Source organism: Perca flavescens, chromosome 21, assembly GCF_004354835.1.
Source record: "Perca flavescens isolate YP-PL-M2 chromosome 21, PFLA_1.0, whole genome shotgun sequence".
Classification (NCBI taxonomy): domain Eukaryota; kingdom Metazoa; phylum Chordata; class Actinopteri; order Perciformes; family Percidae; genus Perca; species Perca flavescens.
In genome coordinates, this window is record NC_041351.1 from 11,254,460 (window position 1) to 11,277,536 (window position 23,077).

The following is a 23,077-nucleotide window of genomic DNA, read 5'->3' on the forward strand; positions in this document are numbered from 1 at the left end:
GGCTGTGACCAATTCTTAATTTACTGATAATGATCTGCTCTTTTCGGTTCCTCCTACTTTTTTTTGTATTGCATGTAAGTGTCTCCTTTTTTCTGCACTATTCCAATATTGTTGCTACTGTTTGGTTATGTCCCTCCATACTATGCTTCGACAGTTTAACCCTTGTGTGGTCCTTTGGGTCACCGGGACCCAAAGGACCACACAAGGGTTAATATTGTTTTCTACATTTCCTTTCTTGACCGCCTCCGTTGGTATATTATCCACTCTCTCATTTCCTGAAATTCCTAGTTACCTGGCGAACCTACTTAGTAAACAATATCCAGATCTTGATGATTTCTCGTTGATCCTGCTTTGAAACTTGATAGTGCACTGATGACTCTGCAGATGAGTATTTTATGTGCTGTCACCTCTGCACCCATTGTAATGACAGAACTGCAAGAAGCTCAACTAACTGCGTAAGCGTAAAAAGCTGTAGCTACATAATAACCTACATAATGCCTATACACTGTAATTTAGTAGTAGCCTAGTAGTAGTAGTAGTTATTCTTGATCTAGATCAGCTGTTTTGTCTGCGCGTGATATTCAGCAGCTCCAGATCCACTCAAGCACTATGCAGCATACAGGCTGGCCTCACAGGCCACAAAACATGTGGACAAAATTAAATGTTTTGAACTTCCATCTGCTCTGTTCTTGCCTAGACACCCAAAACTTGTCTTTTGTGCTTTGGCTACCCCTTTCTCAGCAAGTCTCCAAGACATAAATGCAAAGGGGAGTGATCATACTATAATTGTTTGTGAGAGTATGGCTTATTTAACATTACAGTAGGGCTACACGTATAGGCATGGGCTATGTTGTGAAGCCTACGTGGTCTGTTAACAATAAGCTACCTTAGCCTACAAGCCTAACCTGCTTCACTAGGCGCCAAGTGGGTTCTGCTTCATTCATTCGACATTCCTCCGTTACAACAAAATCTGAATATCGGAACCTAAGTTTTTTGTATGGCACAATTAAAAAGCGTCATATTCAGGAGAATAGCCTACAGATCACATCAAACAAAAAACAAACGAGCGGGAGATATTAATATTCAAAAGGAAATAACAGGACAGAGATAATGGTGAAAGAAAAAAAAGAAGAAAACGCAATTTGGTCAGTCAGAAACTATAGCCTATATTCCTACAGATATGCTTTTCGAATTTTACAGAATTTTACATATTTTTGTATAGTATTATTTCGTTTAAATATGCATAAAATATAGAAGTAAGTTAGTAAAAACGATATTTGTGTAGGCCTACACTAAATTGATTTTCCCAAACTACTTTCCAATTGGAGACCAAAATTATGTTATACTTATTTTATATTTTCATATGTTAGAATCGGTATACTTTGATCATTATTATAAGTCATTATATTGAAAAGTATCCTAAAAGCACTTAGTTAATCTACAAGAGAAAACATATGTTCCGTGTTTAAAAACAACACCCATGGTTTCTATATTAGCCGTAACGAGAATTGCTTTGGAAATATCGCGTTATTATAGTGCGGAAGTGTTTTGGCGTTACGGCAATGTTATTGTCATATTGTAGAATGGTTCTCTTAATACATCCATGGGTTCAGTGCACAGTTAGAAATAAGAACTATCAGTGTACGGTTTAACATTAACAGAATACCAACAAATGTTCTAACAGCGTACGCTATTCTAAATTATCTTTTTGGTTGTAGTCCAAGCCTAGTTAGTATTTAAGCATTAGCTAATAAGCTGTGGTTTGTTGACAGTCTTTTCTAGACAGTCTATCAACCTATCGTTGGACAGCAACTAACTACGACCCGGATGCATAAGTCTGAGTAATATTATAAGACAAACAGCATTTGACTGCATCATTAGGTACGTAGCTAACGTTTATTAGTTAGGAAACGTCACTAACGTTAGTTAATCAGTCACAGCAACACGGCGTCCCTAAGTTAACTAAAGCACCGGCTGGCAAACCTATGCTTTCTTGAAATAGATTGCGTTATGTATGGCTGCATACCATCGTTTAAGATTTACTCACCTATTGAAGAAAGGACTGCCCAGGAAACAAGTCTGGACAAAACCAAATAACACCTCAATTGTGGTGTCAGCTCAAGTTGTGTTGTGAGTATACATTTAGTGTCTTTTCATGTTAATTAAACTACCAATGTCGACCTCTGTCTCAAAAATAATGAGGGCATGTCTTATGTCTTGGTTTCGTCTTTTGTAGAATTACTGCGCTGACAGACTTTGGACCTTTAGCAAAGACATTCAGTGTTGAAATCAGTGCCCCAACGTACCCTTCATCATCTCTCCAAGGTAATTAACATTTTTTTCTTGCAGTATGCGGCTTCATTTTAGTATCTCTCTCGTTAAAACAATTTGTTTTCTTTTTCTGCAGTCCCATCTTTATGTATTCGGAGCAGAGATAATGACACAGTAGATCAAGAAAGGAGTCAAAAAAACCTAGACACAAAGATGGATATACGGCCAAAGACTGGAGCAGATGGATTGCGAGGTGTAAAGACGAAAGGTTACCATCAAAAAAACGGAACAAGGCAGAAACAGAAGTTCCGAAATACTCTTGAACAATGGTTGGTTAAGCCCCCCAAAAAACCATGTACAGCTGAAGTGTGCCAAACCCAAGAGGATGTAGAGATGGACGATGATGGTGGCTTTCAAAGCACTTCAGTTCAGGATCTGTACTGCCAAAAGGCTGAAGTATCTGACTCTGATGAAGAAACCCAACCTTTGACGCCACAAGACCTGGATGAAGACAATCCTGTGTCACCAGCATACAAGGATTCTGCAGAGAGTGATCTCATGCAGACACTGTCCCACAATTATGGTGGATTAGACACCGAAGAAGAAGAGACATGCTCAGCAAGCTCAGAGAGCACTGTCAAACACAATACCAAAATAACAGATTTCTTTTCAGGGACATCATCACCAGGTTTACATGTGAGACAGGGCAAGCCAGATAAGTCTACCAAGAAACAAAATGCAGACAAGGAAACTACATCTGCTGTGGTCAAGCCTGATGTCAAATGGCTGGGGATGCCAATCAATGAACTAAAGAGAATGCCTGAATGTGGTGGACCGCTTCCTCCACTGAAGGATGTTCCTGGCCAGCACACTGTGATGATAAGGGTTTGAGCAGTTCTTTCTTTTTAATAATATTCACACAGCACTTCTAACATCATAGAAACATACAGTAATTGAATTGACCAATAATATTTGTATTCCAATTATTTCAGAATAATTATAAGCATGCAAAGTGTTAACATATAAAAACATGATCTTTACTATGATGAATTTTCTTTTAAGTTTTCAAGGATCTATATTGTATTGTCAATAGGACAATTCATTTTACACACACACACACACACACACACACACACACACACACACACACACACACACACACACACACACACACACACACACACAGGTATTGCATAACAAAACAACAACAAACTTTATTCTTACTCGTCACATGCACACAGTACAATTACAGTTTCAATTCTGCATTTTAACCCATCCTAAGTATTAGGAGCAGTGGACAGCTAATAGCATCTGGGGAGCAACTTGGGGTTAAGTGTCTTGCTCAGGGACACTTTGACATGTGGCCCTCTGGTTATGGGGCGACCATTCTACCTCCGAGCCACAAGCCACCCCATTTACTAATACCATTTGTTTTCATTCACTCCCATTGACAGACAGACCTTCTTCAGAATGGTAAAGTTCCTGTTCCATATCCGGCTAAGTTTATTGATACCTGGGATGATGTCCATGTCAAGATGCCCTGTTCCAGTTGGAACCTGTTTCCTGTACAGGATGAGGTGATGGTCCAATTGTTTATAGACCTGTCAGTATAAAAAACAAGGTGTAGTAATGGATTATGTTAAAAAGATATATGGAACATTAAAATATGCGCTGGACTGCTTTTAATTGCACTGATTTAACACCAGTGGTTGAATATGGGTCATGCAAACAGCCTGGAGCCATATCACTCTATTATTGCTACCAATGAGGATGATAGGATGAACACTGTGAAATTTAACTTGAACTGTATTGAAATATCACTTTAGCCAAGACTGTCAAGCGTTTCTAGAAGTTAGGAGGCTTATCCATCCACATTCACTTTTCATGTCTCAAAGGTGAATGTGCATGAATGAAACGTGTATTATTTCATTAATTCATGAAATCACTGCAAGAAACAGGCACAACGACACAGTGTTGTTATTCTTTGCATATGAAAAGCTAAACGGAGTTCCTCCTACAGAGACCTAATATAATTTGTGCTTCCACAGGAAACACTTGAACTGCAGAAGAGGAGTCGGTGGGAGCTGATTAAGGAAACTTTAAACAACACATTTACAAGTCAGCACGCACTGCAGGCAAGCTTTACATCTGTGTCCTATTTCTTTGACTTCATAAAACAAGGGGCACAGTGCACTATAGTTGTTGTTACCATACTATGCCATAAGATGGCGTCATTGGCTCAGAAACTGAGAGGCACGCAGTCTCACAGAATGTTGCTATTTTGACTATTTGTTGTTTTAATACACAAAAAGTAATTCAGATTTAAGATGGCCATTCAGATTCATGTTGCTTCTGAATGTTTTTATATAAATGTATTTGTTTGTTACAGAATGCAATATTGAAATACAATGCCTCACAGGCCAAGAAATGGGACTTCACCGCATTACGTTTGTACTGCACTAAGGTAAAGAATACGATTTAATGATCTTTTTACAATCATCACTGAACCCAGAACTTGTGAATGACGTTTATTTGTTCTCAAAAATCATGGTTTGGCAGAGTGATTGAATTAATACTGGCATGTAGACATAGATGGACACACATGTTGGAGATGTTAGAGGGTTAGCTGTGGATTAATGAAACATCAACTGTCCAATCATGATACTTAATTGCCAAACAGAAGGCATCGTAAACCAGTGTTGGTGCTTCTCACAGAGCTTGGGTCAAAGAAAGTACAGATGTCTCATTAGTTAGTGAGGATAATGTCTTCAGTTTGTGGAAGACACAGTGATACAGAAGTTTCATTTGACACCAGATTAGATTTAGCCTGTTATAACCAGTATTTAAGTGGCATTGTGAATCAATATAGATAGATAGGCCAACTATGCAGCCATTTTTCTTGTGTTTGTTTTTCTACTACTTGAAAACCCTAGTTATGAATTCATACAGTATAACAGTATGATGGCCCTGTCATGAAGAGCAATTGAGAGTTGAAACATATTTTTAAACTGTGGAAATAAAGTTTAATAGGATGTGTGAAAAGATTTGTGCATTACATTAATAAAGCCACAAGACTTGCTCACAGTTGATAGAATGTGATTCATTTGTATTTATCTTCTTGGGCTGTTTAAATATCTGTGTGTCTGGAGTTCTGAGACATAGATTATAAGGTTGTATCTTCAAAGGTGTTGTGATTTTATTTATTTATTTTACTGTTGGCTAAGTCATTTTCTTTACAGGCCAAGGGTAAAATAGGCCCGAGTTGCATCATGATGGCCAAAGCACTGTAAGTATATTGGTTGTTGCTCAGAGTTGTCAGTGTCTTCTCCAGCCTGATTTGGAGGCCATCCATCATCTTTTGTCTTGATGCGCTCTGCGTCATCCTTTGTAGAGAACCAGGGAGGGCTATACTACTCCCTGGCTCAAGGGTCTGGAAATATTCCATTTAGAGAGATGGACCGTGTTGTGACATGAGTGTTGATATAACAAATCCTGAGCCTGTAAGACTAGACAAATAGTAGGCTTTATTTTCCTTTATAGTAAGACAGCACTCATCCGTTCTGTGTACGCCATCGTCTAGAATTCCTCGCTACATGTTTTCATGAAATCTCACATTTCAGGTATTTCAGTACAAGTAATGCTTTTTTTTCATAATGCCAGTTTGTCAAATGTGTCTCTGTCATTTTGTACAAGAACAGTAATGGATTTCTCACAGTAGAAGGTTCTTCAGAGTCAAAGTGGGAGTCTAGAGAAATAATTTAATCTTTTGCCAAAAGGTCATATTTAGTAATTTGTCAGAAATGAAAATGGCTGACATTACATCCCAGACAATGCTTTACTCCAGCATTATACTGTTGGATCAATTGTGTGCCATATGTATGTCATAAATCATGTTCAAATGGGAATTTTATTAGATACAATCTGAACATGTTGAGAGGCTTCAGCCGTAGGCCAAGTTTTGTTGTTGTGGTTGGATTTGAATTGTGACAAGTCTACTGGAATGGCAAAATTTGATTTTGTCTGACTGTAAAATACCCAGTACCATGAAATATATAACATTTAGAGTTGGATTTTTATGTGAATTGTCACAAAAACGGTAGGTAATTACATCAAACATTTGATCACACATTTTTGTTGAAGTGAAGATGGCATGTCGAAATCACTGATGATTGGTTCTTCAGTAGCCACATATGTAGCTCACACTAAAAACATTTGCTTTATTTATACTCTATATTATTGCAAAGTTGACACACACAGTTCCTCTTAACATAGACTGTTTATTGCATCTGTCCCTTACAGAATTTATTCATAGCTTGACGGAGTAATACATCTGTGTTTTAATAGTTGAATATGCAGAAGGGGCATTAGCAATTAGGCTACATGTACAGTGTCTTTAATACATTTATAGAAAGCAGCTCATAGAGCCCTGCTAGTGTTAAACACATTTCCTTTTAAAAAACAATCACAGAGGATCCTACATCTTTAATGTATTTCCATTACAACACAAGCAACATGGGGAATGGTAAAGAATGCAATGCAATGTACCCCTTTTTTCACTTTGTTACTTTTCCATTGGAGATGCTAGATTGGAGACACTGGAGCAGGCTTATTTTGAATGTCAGAAAAAAGTAGACATGAATGGCATAGAGTGACGGGCCAGGCACCCTCATTGAATATTCATCTGTTCACGCACACCTTATGAATAACAGAAAAGCTGTTGACGGACAGCATTGGTTTTTGTCAATTTCTCTTTCTACAGCCTACCCAGTGTTGTATTTACGGTTATGAGCACACAAGTGTTTTATTTTTACATGGTCACACGTCCACAGACGCAGTCAAGCAGATTGCTTTATTGCTCAGATCTGTGGGGAATAGGAACAGGAGCATCAGGAGTTGTGTTAAATCTGAATGGGAGTTCTGTTTCTCACTGCCCACACCCTGCATCTTGCTTGATTACTTTGTCAGTTTAGTGTGATGTACAGACCTGTATCAAGTCATCCAGAGTGTTAGTTCAGTTGATTTGATGCACTTCTGCTGATTTAAAGAGCTTGGCTTATACTACCTCAGCTATATCCACCTTCTCGCACTGTCAACTGCCTTCATTTATTATGCCCATAGGAGCAGTTTATGATGTCAACCAGGTCATTACTTATGACAGTGTTTAGTCAGGCTTTCTTTGCCGTAATACTAAATGTCCTTTGCTAAATCACAAGTCAAGGCTCCTTGTCCTGGGAACACTCTGTCCTTTCTATTTCAAACACTTGGTCATTTGCATCTCTTCCAGGAAGACTGTTTAATCAGCTGGCATGGCCGTGCAACCTTGATGAAATTGCTCATTGATTGATCATTCTGACATTTAGTTGCCAATATGGGTGTAAAAATGGGTAGCAGATACATTACTGCACTTAAGCAGTGTTAGAAGTCATGGATGATTTGGTATGTTACTTTGATATTTGTTTCTGGTGATATTTCTAATGACAATCTATCCAGCTAAAGCCAGATTTTAATGATATAAGGCCATATATTTCCCAATCCCATTTAAATATCCAATATAAGGTAATAGTCAGTTATTCAGGTTTTCATTATCCACGAGCTGTTTTGCATCCGCGTACACAGTATTGTAGGTTGGATAGTGCGATTGTACTCATTTTTTCAAAAAGAGGGTATTGCCATTTGATGTTCTGTATTGATTATATTTAATTAATCTTTCTTTCTCCGTAAAGTTTTACATAAAGCCACATTATTTTGACATGGATCAGAACTGTTAATTTGATGTCCTCTGTCTTAATCAACCAAAACAGCTAATAATGTCACAGCTGAGTTTTGTGGCAAAACAACAAACCTAAACAGATCTCTTGCTCTCTCCAAGGTCCTGGAGCCTGATGCTGCTGAACATCTGCTGCCAGACATGGCGCAATTAGCACTGAGAGCATCTGAGCTCTGTACCAAGGTAACAGCCATCACTAACCAACAGACACACGTCTGTGACATGGTAGCTCATGACATGGCAAATATATTGTGAAATGATGAGGTCAAGGCATGTAGCTATTGATGGTCATTTGTCCAGTGTTTTATAGTCATCTTGGTCATTGTCTTTGGCATGTGGATGATGAAGAGCAATGTGTGTTTGCAGCCAAAAAAGTCTCATTAACAGGTGTTTTGTGTATTCATTTTTATTATTTTGATTTTGATTAATTTAACACTCAAAGTGTCCCACACAAGTAAAAACCTCATCAACTTCATCATCCGCAAACAGCATTTAGTAATGAGTGTAGCAAACTCAGTAGTAGGCCATCAAAATTAAACAACAGTCTACACGTGAGTAGCATAAAAAGTTGTGTTGTGTGTTGCAGTGTCAGAGTTGATTTCTGTCCCCTATAATATTTTTTCTAATAGGATTTTATTTAATGGATAGAAAATTGATTAGCTAGTCTAAAATCATTCAAAAAATCTATTTAATCTGTTGAAAACTGTGGTCTGTGTTGGATGTGATTAGATGATGATATCAATACTAAAGTAAACTGAATGTGCTCTTACATTGCGGATATATATATTTGCATCATATATTTGTATTGCTGTGTTGTTCTTAAATGGGTAATTCAAACATTTTGGCTGTGCAACTTGTAGCCAAACAACGTCATTTTTCCTGTTTGTCTATAGTCCTAATGCAGCAAGCTCTCCCCATTGTCATTGCAGAATTGCATACACCGATGCATTGTTCATGTATTAACCCATAGCCTTATTGGGAGTATGGATCTCTTGTGAGCAAAGATGGACGTTGATTGTGATTATGATTGCTGATTCAAGAAGCAAGGAGTGGTTTTAAATTAGTATATTTCTGCAACATACGTCAATGTCTCGTTTGGCAAATTGACAAAACAAATAATTTTGACCTTCCTGAGTTGTACCTCTGTTCGTCCTCTAGCCGATACCACTCCTCAAGAGAGGCATGAACCACTCCATCACCATGTCTCAGAAGCAGGTGGCATGTCTGCTCGCCAACGCCTTCTTCTGCACTTTCCCCCGACGCAACTCCAGAAGGACTGAGTACTACAACTACCCAGACATCAACTTCTTCAGGTAATACAGGGATGTGATAGTTTCATACATGGTTACATAATCTAGTTGTAAATTATGCTGCTGTGACAACTAGTTTAGTTTCATTTCCATCAGGGAGTGCTTCTGTATATGTTTTCCTCATTAATCAATTTATCCCCTGGATGGGTGTCAAAACAAACATTTACATTGTGCGTATATTTAGTTACACATTAGCAAACCTCTTATAACTGGAGTATATTGATCAGAGACAGTGATCACTGATGTATTTCCACTGATCTGAAAGATTTTACTTACAGCTGTAATGACATTTTAAGCACGGGGCAGATGTTTCCTTTAGCCAGCAATATTTACCAGAACTATACACTACAGTACTATTGGTTGGTCATTCTGTCTTTCTTCTTTTCTTTATGTGTAGTTCAGAGCCAAACCTTGTCCTTCAAAAGCATCAAATATGACAAAGAGGAGGACAGGAGGGTCTCTTCTTTAATCCCTGCAAGCTTTCACTGTGGAGATTGTCTGGGTGGTGTAATGCAAAAACAGTCTGCAGGTCACTGCTCAGTCATGTCCTCCATCTCTGTTGGCATCACAGTGTAATTACCTAAATGGAGGCGGGAATTAGATTAACATTGACTCAGATGGCTGCTTTTGACAATGGAGAAAGCCATTGGCTATGTTTGCAGAAGGCTGTAACAGAGTTCAATTGCATCAGAATTTCATTCACATAAAGGTTTTAAAAGCCATCTTTTTAGACTGCTGCTAAAAATTGTCCTGAAAACCAATTTGGTGCAAGCCAGCTTTAAATTAGTTTTTTTTTTAATCAAAAATGTTTATCACCATGGCCACAATGCAGCTAAGACATTTATTTTATTTATTTTAATTGTATTACTTTTGATGAAGATATGTTAGTTTCAAGCTGTTTTTTTCTGCATTTTTGTTTTCACAGCAATAGGTAGATGGAAAACAAAAACAGTCTGTCTTCAGGTCTTATTTTATCTCAATGCAGACTTCTTATTTGCATTGAGATAAAGCTTAATATTAAGATTTTTTTTTCTTGGCTTGATTGATTGTTTGCTCTGTCATTCAAAGTATTCTTCAGAAGCAAACTTTATTATTATACCATGAAATGCATTTAGCTCAAAAGCTTCCAGACTGGATTTCCCTGTTTTTTGATAAATGTTTTCTATGATGCACATACTGTAGTCACTTATACCCCTTTCCTGAGTTACATCATAGTTTTTTTCACATCTGTGGGGGGTATATTGATGTTATATAATTGTGTATTAATTCTCTATTCCCCAAAGACCATATTGCACTTTGTTACTAAAAGCCCGCTCTCACTAGTGTCTAGCTTATTTGCCCTGAGGACTACACGACCCACAATTGTTTCTAGGGGCCACACTGACAAAAAATGCAGGAGCTGACTTGGATGAATGAGTTTCTCAGGCCCTGAAGTGCTCTCAGTGCATCAAGCTTTTGTCGTTAATTCATTTCACTCACATGAAATTCCGTTCTCTTTATTGTGGCATGTGAGGCAGGCTGAGGGATTCTTTATAGAGCCTGCTCGAGACCGAGATGGGGGGCTTAATGGTAAAAGTGCATTTGAACCCGCCCACTGCCCCTCACTACCAGCAGCTTTGTGTGTGTATGTGTGTGTGCGCGTTTGTGTGTTATTTTTCAGGGAGATTGACCTTTTACCTCCTGAGGACTCTTATGCTTAAAAGGCACACAGGGCCTCTTAATGTACCCACAAGGAGGGAGCCCTGTTTCCCTCTCTGTTCCTTTTTTGTGTGAGTGCTGTGAAGTGGCACACGAGTCCGACTCTGTGATAGCGAGCCTGGGGCAACTTCATTGTGCTAACAGCGAAGGAACTCCTACATAATCGGCTAGTGACTGAAAGGGAAGCTGAGTGAGGGATGAACCAATTCATATCAAAAGTTAAAGCATGACTGAACTCACATGGCTAAAGTGGAGGTCTTGTGTCTCAACGTCACTGGAGAGTCTTTTTTTTTTTTTTTTTTCCTGGTCTTGGCTGCAGTTGTTTAATTGTTGGCGGACTGAAAGAGTTGGTGGTTGGCTGTGATGCAATGTTCAACCTGCTTGCTTAAAAAGTGTGCTTCATGTTTAGAGGAAGAACATAATATGTAGTCAATAACTAAATTAAATCCATAATCTCTTCTTGCCTTCAGGCTGTTTGAGGGGTCCTCTTCAAGGAAGATTGAGAAACTGAAAACCCTGATGTGCTATTTTAAAAGTTTGACTGAGCAAAGTAGGTGTTCAGATTATCATTTTCAGTTATTGATGTAAAGTACAATACAATACTGAATATTTCTTATATATATATATATATATATTCCCTTTTTTGTTTTTCAGAGCCTACTGGACTTGTGACATTCACACGGAAAAGCTTGGATAAACCTCTGAATTGGAAAAGGTGTAGTGTATTGACACTGTAATCAAAGAAACATAGTAGTAGTACTATGTCAATTGTGTCTGCCATAATCCCTGCAGCTTGCTAAATCCAGTAGACAGTTGGGAAGCAAGCAAGGATCCATTGTCTCAACTGTAGTCGATAACTGGAAAACATCATTCATTCTTTGTGTTTCAGCTCACAGACTCGGCTCACAAACCTCCACATTACTTGTGAAGGGACCATTGAGGATGATGGTTATGGAATGCTTCAGGTAAGCCACAGAGGAGGAGAAGTACACCAGTAATGTTCACTTGTGGATAGACAAAATGATAGTGTGAGAGGGACTTAACCTTGCAGAATCCTATTCTTTTGCTTGAAGGAGCTTTTAGTTTAAGGGATACTCCACTTTGTGCTTGGTTCCCATCCTCTTTTCCCTCTGTTGTAGTCAGTCACTGAGCCGCCACATTTTGGAGTCTTTCACCCAGAATGCTTACTACTGCTGAAAAGACCTTTGAGGGAGCCCGTGACACGTCGGAGGAAGTGTGTGCTGGGACTGGGGTCGAGGCCTCTGAGCCTCCTCTGCTCTCTGTGTCGGCCATGCTTCCTGTACACTGTCAGGATGGCTCGCTCTGCCTTTCACCTTTTGTTTGCCTTCAGTTGCCACAAGCTGACAGTTGATGTGCACACATGACCAGCTCTGGGGCACGCTGCGGCCCGGATTGATGGATGCTCTGCTGGGGTAGGGGGGAAGGGGTTGCTGACAGCCTGTCAAAGCAGACTTTGGAGGCTGGCTTGCTGTCCCAGAGTTGAGTGACCAGTTTGGGGAGATCTGCTCTCAGAATGCTGCTCACCCCTTTGCAGCCTCTTCTTAGGGGTTGTGACGGGGTTGGTCTCGGCTGTCTTTAAGCCAATGAGCAACAACTGTCAGTCCGGAAATTGCATTGTATGTTCCACATGGCTGTTTTCTGACTGAAACAATGAGTTGTTACGTCTGTGCCTGAGCTGAAACGATGAGATGCGTATTTTCTAACAGACCAAAAATAAGAATCAGTGTCACACATAGATCTTCCCACAAACCTTAAAAGCACACAATCAGCAAGATATATCACTGGCATCAGTCAGCAGTCAATTTAGCAGCATGTTATGACTGGAAGGAGATGTTTACTTTGGACTGCAGGACTGCTCTCTTGTTTTGATATTTGCTACTGGCAGCAGCACACCTAAGTGCTGCCCCTGGGGAGAGCTCATTTTGACATGGGGGACAGATGTCTGAGTAATGCGAGCACCTCAGGCCCCCTTTACCAATCAGCTTGTCAGGGATTCTGTCACAAATAAAAAGGGCTGAGACCCTTTCATGATGTGTTTTCTTCCTGTTGTCCAAGTTTAGGAAAATATACATTTCACAGTACAACAAAATGTATAGTTAAACAAATGTGTGCACTTGACTACAAAATGTAGTCAATTCTGTAAGGGCATCGATGTTCCGAAGTGCTTTCTTCATCATCAGTCATGATTTACAGGTGGATTTTGCCAATCGGTTTGTGGGAGGAGGAGTCACCAGTTCTGGTTTAGTCCAAGAGGAAATCCGTTTTCTGATCAACCCCGAGCTTATTGTTTCTCGCCTCTTCACTGAAGCCCTGGATCATAATGAATGTCTGATCATCACAGGTCAGTGATCAAAAACCTCACCATGTTTAAAAATTATTTCCACTGAATTAATCCTACTATTCAATAATTCATGATTTAGTCAGTTATTCCGATCAGATCAATAATGCCCCCGGGCTCGTGTTTCTCATGCTTAACCTATAATTTGACAGAAGGTGTTTCTTGTAGTCACACACAGCATGAAATGCACACTTTCAATTTACCCCACTGGGCTCAGCAAGAGGCTAAAGGATGTTTGTGGCAATTGCCCTGTTTTCAGTATCTGTCCTTGTCACGGTTCCTTTTGATTGGCTGCAAAGGTCTCATCAGTTGGGAGTTGTAGATTGGTCTGTCCTGATTGCTCTGTTGGTGTCTTCCTGTTGAGTTATTTCCACTGACTGTACTTCAAGATTGAGTGGTTGCAACAAACAAGGCTGGGACAGGCCAGTAGACCCAGTAATAAGAGCTAGACTTCAGGAGCCCCAGCAGGAGGCTGATGGCTCCTGACTGTTTTTTCCCCAATCTGTGGAACACGGTTTGTCTAGACTGTCGTAGCTGCTTGATTGTCTTTGATGAAGAGGTTAGAAAAGTAATGTTATTATAATAATAGGTTATCAAAACTGACGGAAGCCTACACAAATCCAGATGTCATTCTGCAACAATAAAACTTATTTCAATTTGGGTTACTAAAAGTCATGACTACTTCTATTTAAATAAATCCATTCAGCTGCAAGTACACCATGTCTGCATACATGTTATGGCTAAAATGAAATAAATAGATGTGTGTAAGAGCAAATGATAGTTATTTGCCTTGTAACAGTTAAATGTATTTAAGCCCAAGCTTCTGGCATGAAGTCCATGACGTAAACCTCTGTGACAACGCAAATATCCGCCACCCATAAATGGATTGACTGACTGCCTCAACATTGCATTAACAAGTGGGTTAGAACAGGAAGGGGGCAACAGAGCCTCCGCCCTCCTGATCAGCAATCATACCGTTGCATCAGGTTTCCTCGCTTTGGCAGAGTCACCTTCAGACTTTTGCCGGCCATCTCTCCCTTGCCTCCACTTACGGCACTTAACTTTATTACTGGGGCCCAGAATTAATTATAGCTGGAAGACCTGCCCAAGACCTGCTCGCTAATGGACTCTTCCATTCCATCATCTTTATTAAACCCTGCCTGTATCTCTTGTTCCCCGTTGTAAAAGCAAAGTCCAAGCCTTAGCTGAATTGTGGCCATGTGGTAAAGCATATCCCCTTGATATACGTCTTGGCATACAGTAGGGAAGCTAATGGATCTTACCTCTGCACTAAAATTTGCAAAAGTGCCCAAGCCTAATTGAATTTTCCTTGATTGCTAGATATGTGGTTGCCATCAGGGCGGTCAAAAGTATATACGGTATTAAGGAGTCATGGTTTATTTATGGCAGTGCTGACCAGAAAATGTGGTGCAAGCTTCACGCAAGCAGGAGATATTGTTTGACTGCACAAAAATGTTAATACTGTACCTCCGCCAAGGAGATAATGGTTTTAGCTTGGTTCGTCTGTTTGTTGGTTTCTTAGTTTAGTTGATTGTCTGTCAGCAGTATTATAGAAAAACTACTGGCCCAATATTCATGAAACTTGGTGGAAGAGTGTAAGATGGGCTAAGGAAGAACCCACTGAATTTTGGAGCGGATCCGCTTCACTGGGCGGATGCACAAATTAGTTTTTACTTTTGTTAACATCGTGAGATATATACTAATAAATAAATACTAAAAAAAGCTATCAAGGTGTTGTTTACATCTTCTTTGTAGCATCCATGTTATTTCCACATTACGACTTAAAGCTCTTGTACAGACCAAAGTTGAAAGAATGACTTTCCAAATCAGGAAATGGGACCATCCACAAAGCATGTAAATGCACCATCGGCCTCAGCGTGCGGGGAGGTTGTTTGTTCACATGCAGACCTTGACAGTAATAGTAGTAAAACCTCCTCAGTTACCCACTTTTGCCTGGATGTGGGAATGCGATGCGCCTCTGACCTTTTACACTCTGTGGACACTTTGTTTTGAGGTATTTACACATGAAAGGAACAACCTTCAGGAACATCGTGAAATATACCTGCGATTTTTATGCAACCTATTTGTTATGTAGAAATAATTTCTAATAACCAGACATGTCTTTCTCTGGCCAAGATTGATCTGCTTCACACTACAAATAGTTTTTGAATGTCAAGCAGATTGCATAAAAAAAATCTAAATCATAATTCATATTGTTCCTGAAGGTTGTTCCTTTCAAACGCAAATATGGTCGATCATAGAGTTTGATATTCTTGGAGAACCAGTAAAGATCAGGTATATGCATGCTTAACACAAGTGCCAGGCTATCTTGTTTTATGGCTGGAGTGTCTAAGATTTTCAGCTACGCAAACGTCTGTCTGTGGCATCTTGTAGTAAACTTAATGTTTTGCTTTTGTTTTGTAGTAAACATGCTTTACATTTCTGTATCTAATTTCTAACATCACTAGAATATTTTTAAAATATTCTCAAAGTAACTAATATTTTTCTTAATATTTTAACTATTCTTTTAATCCAACGTTGTAATGCATTTAGTCAAACTTTAAAGCTAAAAGCATAATATTTATCACATACCCACATAATGATTGCCACACTCAACATTGTGGCATTGAATAGCACAAACCAACAAGAGATTCTGTTATCTTCTGAGTGAAGATAATTTACTGTGCCATGATCTTCCATCTGTGTCCAGAAGTCTTACGAACCAGAAGAGTATACAACTTCGCACAGACTTTTGTGCTAAGTTGAACTCTCAGTTTAGTGTAAATAACTGTTTATTTAGCTCCCATGTTGGTGTTTGCGGCCTGTAGTTGGATTATAAAATGCTTTTGCTGTGGTTGTATGCCTTGGCCAACCACAAAGTGAATATAACGTTAGGTGTGTTATATTGCCCATTCTGCTTTTTTCTCATCTATTTTGTTTTAATGGCATAATGGTGAACTACGTTAGGAACTTAAGTTTCTTATTCGGGCAGTAATTGTGTTTATTACTTCAAAAAGTGAGAGGCAGGCTGATTATTAGTGAAATGTCTGTCAAGTGGAGAGCACTCTAGAGATTCCCTCCCCCCGTTGTGCACCTCCTAATACCTGCTGACCAAGGCCCTACTACTAATCACTTGGTTTATTCACGTTGCACCATGAAGCATCTCAGCGAGTGCTTTCGACCGCCAGGTACTAATGAGCGCTAATGAATGGGAAGTTAATTTGTGGCCTCATTTCTTTGACTGTGCTGTTGCCTCCCCACCCTGCGCTCCCCTTTAACTGGTGTTGAGTGTTCCCCTGTGGGCTGGCGGTCAGTCGCTGCTTCTCACGTCTTTTCAAGGGGGGTAATAACTTGACCTTCCTCTTGTCAGGAGACAGCTGCTCCTGCTTCTGAATCACATCAGGCAGAATCTCTGCAGATACACCTACTGAAAAAAATAACTTTGTCATTACAATGATTTTTAAAGCAATTTCTATTGTTGGATGTTTATGCAAATGTTTTAAAGAGTAACCTGTTTTAGATTATTTTTTTATGTTATTTTTTCTGTTTATTTGATTGTCTGTATACAAATGAATGTTTCAACATATTTATATGGCTCTTTAAGAAGCTGTCGTTGGTTTTACAGTATATTATCTGGCCTTTTCAGATAATTTATCCACCACTTATAGTAGGAATGGCAGACATTCTGTTGAATGAAAAATCCATGTAGATTTTAGCTACATGGATTATTACACCATAAACCTTAAAACATTTTTTAATTAAGCATCATTTGTGGCTAAACTGGTTTAAATGTGCCTCTTAACACAGTGTAATCTTACCTGCCTGCTTTGTCATCTAAATACAACTGGACTTTTTTATTTTAATGAATTCTGACCATGTTTAAAAAGCAAGATTAATGTGTTAATGCTTTGCAGTAGTGTGTGACTAATGTTTGTTATTACCAGGTACACAGCAGTACAGTAAATACACAGGCTATGGTCAGACCTACCAGTGGGATGGCAGCCACCAGGACACAATTCCAAGGTATGTATTGCACCTAGCGGCTTTAAAGAACTTAATATCCTCAAATGACAACAAAAAGCTTTGTTTAACCCCTTCCTTACAATCATTTTTAGCCATGCTAGGTCATGGCGAGCAACTTTGGTGGGTCCAACTATTTGATGGACTACCATAAAATTTTATACAGACATTCATGGTCCCCAGCAGTTGAATCCATAGTATAGTACCACCATTAGGTTGAAGTAAAAAAAATTACATATTTACATATTACATACTGTACATTTCGTTATCCCCTGACCTTTCATTAAGCGCCATCATCATGTAAAATTTAGACATGTCTTTTAATGTCTTCCCACAATAAAACCATCACAAAGCATGCTTTCTGTCAGGTTTTATTGATTTCATGGATGTAGCTACGAGAAATTATCGCCGTATTTGACTAAAGCCCGGTGTTTTGTTGTACGAGATATGGTATTTCTTTGACTTGTTTCAGTGATGGCTGGCAGAGAAGATGCACGGAGATTGTGGCCATTGATGCTCTGCAGTTCAATAACTTTCTTGAACAGTTTCGCCCAGAGAGACTTAACAGAGAACTCAACAAGGTTATCTTTTATTTTTATCATCTGTATTTTCTGCCTGCTTTCTTTGAGTGTTTTTCTTGTCTTTTTGTTAACAAACCATAAACACTGGGTTGTGCCTACTAGGAACTATTAGGGCAGTGCTGCTGTAAGTGCTTTTTTTGTTTTGTAGACAAAGTGTGCACAGTTTGTATAATTTATGGCAGTGGAAGTGTGGAGGCAATATACCACTGCTCTTTGATGTTAAACTTTGGTATTACATAGTCATGTTTTTTAACAGTGTATGGCTGCAGTAATGTTGGGTTTTTAACTTTATTTGACACTTTTAATTTGACATTGATTTAATGACTTTAGTGCCAATCCATTTGGTTGATAATTGGTAAACAGTCTCATAGCAAATGTCAGCTGAGATGACATTGACCCATGTTTACTTTATTCTAGGTAAAGAATTATAGATAAGACTGATTGATGATCATATAGAGAACAAGCTTTAGCTTATTCATTACACTGTCCATTAGGCCTAGAATTCATTTTAATGAACATAATTGACCTCAGGGCGATCAATCACAATTATTTCATATACATCACAGATTTTATTTAAATAGGAATCCTTCCATGTGTGCTATATTCCCAGTCAGATATGTCCATTTGTAATAGAAAATAAAGATGTTGATGTTGTCAAGTCAGAAAGCATGAAAGGCATTTGACAGCTCTGACAAGTGTGTGAAGAATGCACCAACATATAGATCAATCCTGTTTCGGTTATTGTTCAGCTAACTGTCACATCTGCCCTTTCACAGAAATAATTTATGACTGGTCAGGGGGAGGGTGGGCGTTCACAATTCATTTTCACTATTCACTTAATTTCCAATGTGAAAAATAATGTCCAGCGACCCTTCAGATCTTTCATTTAACATCTCCAGCTTTTGGAAATAATTTCCGATGTGACATACGTACATCCCACCTGACATGTTGACATGTCAAATCCTCTGGTCAGTGCAATTATTAATATGTCAAACCCACAGCAATTTCACACCAATGGCCATTGAATTGAGAGAATAGGTGTGAAATGAGATGTTGCCAAATGACATAATGTTAAAAATGTATGTTCAGCCAGGCCAACCAATTTCTATGTGTTAATGCATTGAATTATGTTGCCTGCACAGGCCTACAGGCAAATGGAATGACTTTGCTGCTTTCCATTTATGTTTGATGGTATGGAGACGTTATGTAGGCCTGGTTCTTATAAAACATACAAGTGATCTGGAACAATAAGGTGATCCCAAGACCTGAGGCTCAACAGAGCTGATTCTGCCTTTTTATACCAAATTACATATCATTCTCCACTTACAGTACTCAAACAGCTCTGTCTCGTCTGGCTAATGACTTGATGTAATGTCATTCCCCAAAAAAACCTGGTGCATTCACAGTTTGGATGACAATGAGACAATGGCCATATCGGAAATCAGTCCCTATTTGCTACCTAGTGCTTTTATATTATATTTATATTCTGCCACTTTATTTGAGCCCTCAAAAATTCCCACAAGTGAACAAATATGCAGTGTTCACAGCTTGCATAATACTTTTTGCAAAAATCCCATAGTGCAATTCTTTGCCTTTGAATAACAGTTTTATGACATTACGTAATGATAATCATTCATAGGTGTATACAATCTCAATGTAATGCTCACTATAGACTAAAGTATAAGTTTATAAGTTTACTTTTTTTACTGTGTCAATAATAGTGAATGATTTTGACACAGCAAATGTTTACAGTGTACTTATCTCCTTAGCATATGCTACAGAACACTTATCATATTGAATTTCTTTGTGTTTACATTTCCTTTCCTAATATTGTTGATCTTCCCTATTGCTCTATGTCTTTATTTAGGCCTACTGTGGCTTTGCTCGCCCTGAAGAACAAAGCATAAACCTTGCAGCAGTTGCTACAGGGAATTGGGGCTGTGGGGTTTTTGGAGGGGACACACGTCTGAAAGGTAAGCACTGACGTAACATCCCCGACAGTAGATCTTGTGAAGAAAATGTGCTCAGATTATCTTTCTGCACTTGGCAGTCTAAGCAGACTCTCCTACTGGATATAACGGAATACATTTCAGCTTGAAAGGCTCCAGTAGATCAGCGTCGGCATTCATTTGTCTTCCGGGAATGCGTTCATTTAGTTAAGGCCTATTCGTCGCCTTCCTTCTATTGATCAAATGACACAGTTAATATGTTTCATTAATAGTGAAATTGATCGCTTGCTCAAGTCCATCAATCCGTCACAGCGTTCTGTCTCAGACTTGTATCATTTTTACTGAGCAGGGAGCTCCAGAAGAGTTTATGCTTACTGTTTGCAGTAGTAGCTCTGCTTCATGCTTCATACTTTCTACCTGACTTAGAGCCGCTGTGCTTGCAAACTATACATATATTTGTTAATTAGCTGTAGCAAGGTACAGCCCCCCCATAGGCACAATCACCTACTGTCTGCTTAATGACATGCCTTCTGGGAAGAGCTTTGTAATTTAGATGCTGTTCTCTTCCTGGGTTTTTCGTCTGTGGCCTCAGATAGCCACCTATTTTTTAATTGTCAGACAATTCTTGGGAAAAGCAGTTGTAACAGAGCAGGGGAGAAAAACTGCTGAAGTGTAGGTATATTCTGCTTAGCTCTCTTCTGAAAATGTTGATTCAGTTATGCTTGTTAACTTGCCACTGTTCCAACCTTCATTAATCAGCAGATATATTTCCAGTCTCTTAAAATATTCACAACTCTCTGGGGCCAGATCTGGACTCTCTTTGTAACTAATCCAGAGTTCTCTGTGGGGGTGGGACCTATTTCCCTGATAACAGTACTTGCCTTTTACTGTACATGCCACAGAATAAATGGTAACATCAGCTACTGGATGACTCTTTAGACTTCTGTTTATTTAAACTTTTCTGTATTTTTGCAAGTAAGAAGATAAGAATGTGTAAACAAACCTGCAAAAAAACCAGACTGTGCGACTCTTACTGTTAAGGTTTAACACAGGCTTCTTTTCCTCCCAGCTCTGCTCCAGATGCTGGCAGCTGCTGAGGCGGGCCGAGATGTGGCCTATTTTACCTTTGGTGACAGCCAGCTCATGACAGATGTCCACAAGATGCACTCTTTCCTAACTCAGAGAAAGATCAGTGTCGGTAAGGAAAACAACAACCCAGCCTGCTCCCTGTTTATATGCAACTGTGTACTCTTTTAGATTCACTGCTAAGGATGTGATAATGAAATAATGACATTGATTATTATGTTTTGGAATATTTCCTCTCAGGATTTTATTGTAAACAATGTGATGATATGATATGATATGATATGGCTAATTCTTATCCCTCTTACATTTTGCTTGCTGTGATACAAGTCCACTCTAGAGACTAGATAACATATACAATCTCCTTGTCTCCGTCGTAGGGGAGGTGTATGATCTCCTGGGGCAGTACTACAGCTCAGTGTGCAAGAGCTGCCTTGGCCGGCGCCCTGACGTCAGCCTCTACTCCTTCATCTACCAACAGGTCAGCTCCTCCCTGGCGCCAGATGACTCCGACAGGGGCTCGGCCAGACATCACGTCCCCGCAGACTACCGTTAAGGTCAGGTGGCTGATGAGTCACCGTGCCTTATCTTCTGAAAACGAAACAAAAGCGAGTTAAAACATTCTCCGTCTACCTTAAACTTTTTTTTTTCTTTCTTCATAAGACAAAGTTTTGATTAACAGTGGTCGATATACCAAATGTGGTCTCCACCACTTGCAGCTGAAAAAGGACGATCTAGCATGCACATCCTTTTCACAAACAACTGAACTGCAAGGGGTGATTAGTTATGACCCTGTATGGCGCTGTGTTCATTTTGCTGCTGCTGGTAATACGCCGATCCATTGAGCTTCAATACGACGCAATTGTGATTTTAATGGTGAAGCAAAGGTTGCCATCCATCTTCTGAGTTGTTCATGTTGCCTTTTTTTACACCCACACATATCCGGCCTAATTGAATTGGCTGTCAGAAATCAATTTAAAGGAGAAGAATAACAAGAATGGGGTTTTGGAAAGCTTGGAGTGTTCTCAGGAAAGTGGTTTGATTTAAAGAGCAGCCTTGCTCATTGGGAAATAATGTCTGATGTCAGAATTCTAGAAAAATCCATGAATAATTTTTTTGGGTTCTTTGCTGAATGTGATAGACACTCCAAAGAACTCAGTTGCACTTAAAATATTAATTTGATTGTTTGTTTGTTTCTGTATTTTACAACTCATGAGTGTGAATCTGTTATTTGTAGGCTTTCTTAATAATTGCTGTATAGCTGCACTTGAATGAAAAGTGAGATTTTTTTCTGACAAATTTTGTTTTTCAAACAGCCTAAATAAAATCACTTTAAAGTAAATGTAATATTCAAATTATTAATATTGGCTATGTTTTATTCTGAAGCACCATTTGAATAGAGCCACAAATGTCAGTAATACATCTCTGAACAATCAGAATGAGGCCCTCTTGTCCCATGAATGTTAAAGGCAAATGAGTTTCTATACAGCCTTGCCATTTATCTTCCCCAAGCTATTGCTTCATCCTTTCACTCACAGTTTAATAAGGTCATACCTTATATATAAACTGTACATGACACCTCATTAAGTAAAGAGTAGATCATAGAACATCCAGTCAGAGGCGAGAGCCAGGCAGTGGGGCTCCTGGCTGATTTCTCTGTCTGTCAGATGAAACACTGCTGATTTTCGCATCAAGAGGAAGCTGCTTGACACAATATTCAGAGGTTAGATCTTTGGCACTTTGTATTTAGGTTTGATATTGTGGTATTTGTAGACATGTAAAAATGATCTTGGGCACACAATACAATTTCACATATGACACTGGGTTCACAACATAAAAAATTTAAGTTGATATGTATACAAATACCCTGTTTAAAACTGATTGAATGTTTTTAGCCACTTATGGTTAGTTGATTATTGACACAATGTTTGGTATTTCAGTGTTGTGACTTTTTCTCATTGTGTGATTATTTAGTTACAGTCTAATAAGATGTTATCTGTCAATTTACAGATTACCCA

At 38.9% G+C, this 23,077-nt stretch overlaps 1 protein-coding gene across 2 annotated transcripts; it reads left to right on the forward strand.

The window, feature by feature from the left end:
- Positions 1-1,542: 1,542 nt before the first annotated feature.
- On the forward strand, positions 1,543-22,042 carry LOC114548459 (poly(ADP-ribose) glycohydrolase). 2 transcript variants are annotated; one of them, XM_028568431.1, is made up of 18 exons: positions 1,543-1,881; positions 2,003-2,130; positions 2,237-2,325; positions 2,408-3,156; positions 3,726-3,848; positions 4,320-4,406; positions 4,661-4,735; positions 8,141-8,221; positions 9,197-9,351; positions 11,517-11,596; positions 11,701-11,761; positions 11,936-12,011; positions 13,261-13,408; positions 17,371-17,449; positions 17,919-18,027; positions 19,895-20,000; positions 21,046-21,174; positions 21,440-22,042. In XM_028568431.1, the coding sequence occupies exons 2-18, from the start codon at positions 2,015-2,017 to the stop codon at positions 21,613-21,615; spliced, it is 2,439 nt and encodes an 812-aa protein (XP_028424232.1). In that variant the 5' UTR covers positions 1,543-1,881; positions 2,003-2,014; the 3' UTR covers positions 21,616-22,042. The 2 variants fall into 2 exon arrangements, with proteins under 2 accessions (XP_028424232.1, XP_028424231.1); XM_028568430.1 differs by having other exon boundaries at positions 1,543-2,130.
- Positions 22,043-23,077: the final 1,035 nt, after the last annotated feature.